The sequence below is a fragment of the Hevea brasiliensis genome, chromosome 1 (assembly GCF_030052815.1).
Source record: "Hevea brasiliensis isolate MT/VB/25A 57/8 chromosome 1, ASM3005281v1, whole genome shotgun sequence".
NCBI classification, from domain to species: Eukaryota; Viridiplantae; Streptophyta; class Magnoliopsida; order Malpighiales; family Euphorbiaceae; genus Hevea; species Hevea brasiliensis.
In genome coordinates this window covers 111,936,899-111,939,279 of record NC_079493.1, presented here as the reverse complement: position 1 = coordinate 111,939,279, position 2,381 = coordinate 111,936,899, and the positions used below count along the sequence as shown (strand labels likewise).

General features: G+C 35.2%; 1 protein-coding gene across 1 annotated transcript; it reads left to right on the top strand.

The window, feature by feature from the left end:
• Positions 1 to 744: 744 nt before the first annotated feature.
• Positions 745 to 2,208, top strand: LOC110636662 (GEM-like protein 5). The gene is made up of 3 exons (XM_058147434.1): positions 745 to 1,284; positions 1,434 to 1,708; positions 1,788 to 2,208. The coding sequence occupies exons 1-3, from the start codon at positions 873 to 875 to the stop codon at positions 1,995 to 1,997; spliced, it is 897 nt and encodes a 298-aa protein (XP_058003417.1). The 5' UTR covers positions 745 to 872; the 3' UTR covers positions 1,998 to 2,208.
• The last annotated feature ends 173 nt before the right edge of the window (positions 2,209 to 2,381 follow it).

Genomic DNA, 2,381 nt, shown 5'->3' with positions numbered 1-2,381 from the left:
CAAAATCGATGGACTTAACCAAACTTAATCAATTTATTTTGGTTCAATTCAATTTAATTTTTTTAAATTTGATTTAATTTAATTATTTATAATATTTAGTTTGATTTTGGTTTAGCTGAAAACTAAAATGACTGATTACCCATCCTAGAAAATAGTAAGACACCTAGGCTGGGGATTTAAATGAATTTAATTTGTCTGAAATAAAATATTTTTATTGTCTACTGTCTAGCAGAGTGTTAATTATTTTTTAATACTTTAGTAGTAGAAAAGAAAAAATTCGCAGGCTTTTTTCTTGTAAAGTCTGTTTGGACAGAGTAAAAAAGGAGTAACTAATGAAATAGTAAAAAAAAAAAAATAATTCTTATACTAGTAAGGGAGAATAAGGCTTACTATTACTTAATTTTTCCTCCATTTATTAAATTTTTTTTTTGAAAAGGGACATTACGTTAAACTAATTTATGAATATCCAATTTAATTTATATTAATTGGCAATCATTCATTAATTAAATATAAATTATTTAGCACAATATTCTTACCATGGGCAAGACTTTCCTAGGAAGGACAACCAGAACCCATATGCTGAAACTGCAGACGCGGCTACGTAATCGAGTCGCCGTGTTGTTTATGTCGATAAATTGTCAACACTTCGTTTTCATTATTTACGCATGCTTATGCTTCCCATGACCTGCTTCCTTAACTTGTTAATTAATTATAAATTAACGTAGAAGAAATCCAAAATGGTCTGCCATAAGAACAACTAAAAGTCCACACGCTTTAACCAGAAAATTTCGATTCACATATAAATTAGCGACGGTCTCTTCCAAATTCTGCAACAAACTTCACCAATTTTTGTTCCTTTCTTGATCACCAAAATGAAAGGCACAACCCCGGAATCCCAGCCCCTTTACCCTTCTATCTCCTCTCACACACCAGAAGAGGCTGGCCCTTCATCGACGATCGCTCAAGATGCAGAGAATCATCACCATCAGCATTCTTCGGCACCATCATCTTCGTCTCTGCAGCCTCCGAGCAATGAGAGCAATGAGAAGTACTGGGGGACTCATGTCATGGGGACACCTGCTATTCCCACACGCCACCCAGACAACAAGAAGGCAGCCCTGTGGGGTGCTGCTGCTAGTGATCAAGCCGCCCAATTCCATCATCCCTACCTTCAGTACAGCCCTGTCGAAAAACCAAGTAGCAGCCCAATGGAATCCATTCTCCAGTCGTTCAATTCTTGGAGCAAGAAGACTGAAATCATGGCTCACAACATCTGGCACAATCGTATGTACATGTTCCTTCTTCATATATGTATTTGCTTTGTTTGAATTCAAGACCTTAGAGTCTGGAAAACCATTCCATCTTCATTTTTTTTTGTTCAAATTACAGTTCCCCTTTTGATATGTTCTTAAAACCAATTTTCTTTGTAACAGTAAGGACTAGCCCATCTGTTTCTGAAGCTGCCTGGGGAAAGATGAACCTGACGGCGAAAGCAATAACAGGGGGTGGATTTGAGTCTCTATACAAGAACACATTTTCAACCTATCCAAATGAAAAGCTGAAGAAGACCTTTGCCTGTTATCTGTCCACATCAACAGGACCAGTTGCCGGAACCCTTTATCTATCTGATGCTCATGCAGCGTTCTGCAGCGATCGTCCCTTATCTTTCACTGCACCCTCTGGCCAGGAGACTTGGAGCTATTACAAGGTAAGCAAATTGTCACAGCTGATTACTGATTCAATAAAGTATTTGGGATGAATTAATAGGATTTTGCTTGGATCTGCAGGTTATGGTTCCACTGAGCAAGATTGGGGCGATCAATCCTGTAGTTATGAGGGATAATCCATCAGAGAAATACATCCAGATTGTTACAATTGATGGACATGATTTCTGGTTCATGGGTTTTGTTAATTATGAGAAAGCTTCTCGGCATCTTACTGAAAGCCTCTCCAATTTTGTAGCCCCGGGGATAGCAGTAAACCCATTTGCTGTGTAGCTGGTTCTTTTTATCTTCAGTTTTTCATCATCTCCTCCACCTTTATCTTGTATTTTCCAGATGGTGTTTTGTATGCTTAATTTGTTCTCAATTTATTTTTGTGAATTATTTATATTCAAATCGTTTTAAATTTTATACTAATTAAAACAAATTATTTGAATTAAATGGATCAGATGGAATAATTCATCATCAACTAATCGTCAATTAATTAGTTTCCCTTTGTTTTTTCCACTAAAATTCAATTAATCCCCATATTTAAATTTTTTAACACATAAAATCTAATAAGATTATAAATAAAAAAAAGAATTTTTAATTAAACTGAAGAGGTAAATAATAAAAATGTGAAATTAACACTTACATTAATTAAATTGAAAAAATTGAATT

Excerpts from the sequence above, each read along its gene's own strand:
- LOC110636662 (XM_058147434.1), top strand. The coding sequence starts at position 873 with ATGAAAGGCACAACCCCGGAATCCCAGCCCCTTTACCCTTCTATCTCC. Across the intron at positions 1,285-1,433 it reads TCACAACATCTGGCACAATC|TAAGGACTAGCCCATCTGTT; the intron begins GTATGTACATGT and ends TCTTTGTAACAG. Across the intron at positions 1,709-1,787 it reads AGACTTGGAGCTATTACAAG|GTTATGGTTCCACTGAGCAA; the intron begins GTAAGCAAATTG and ends TTGGATCTGCAG.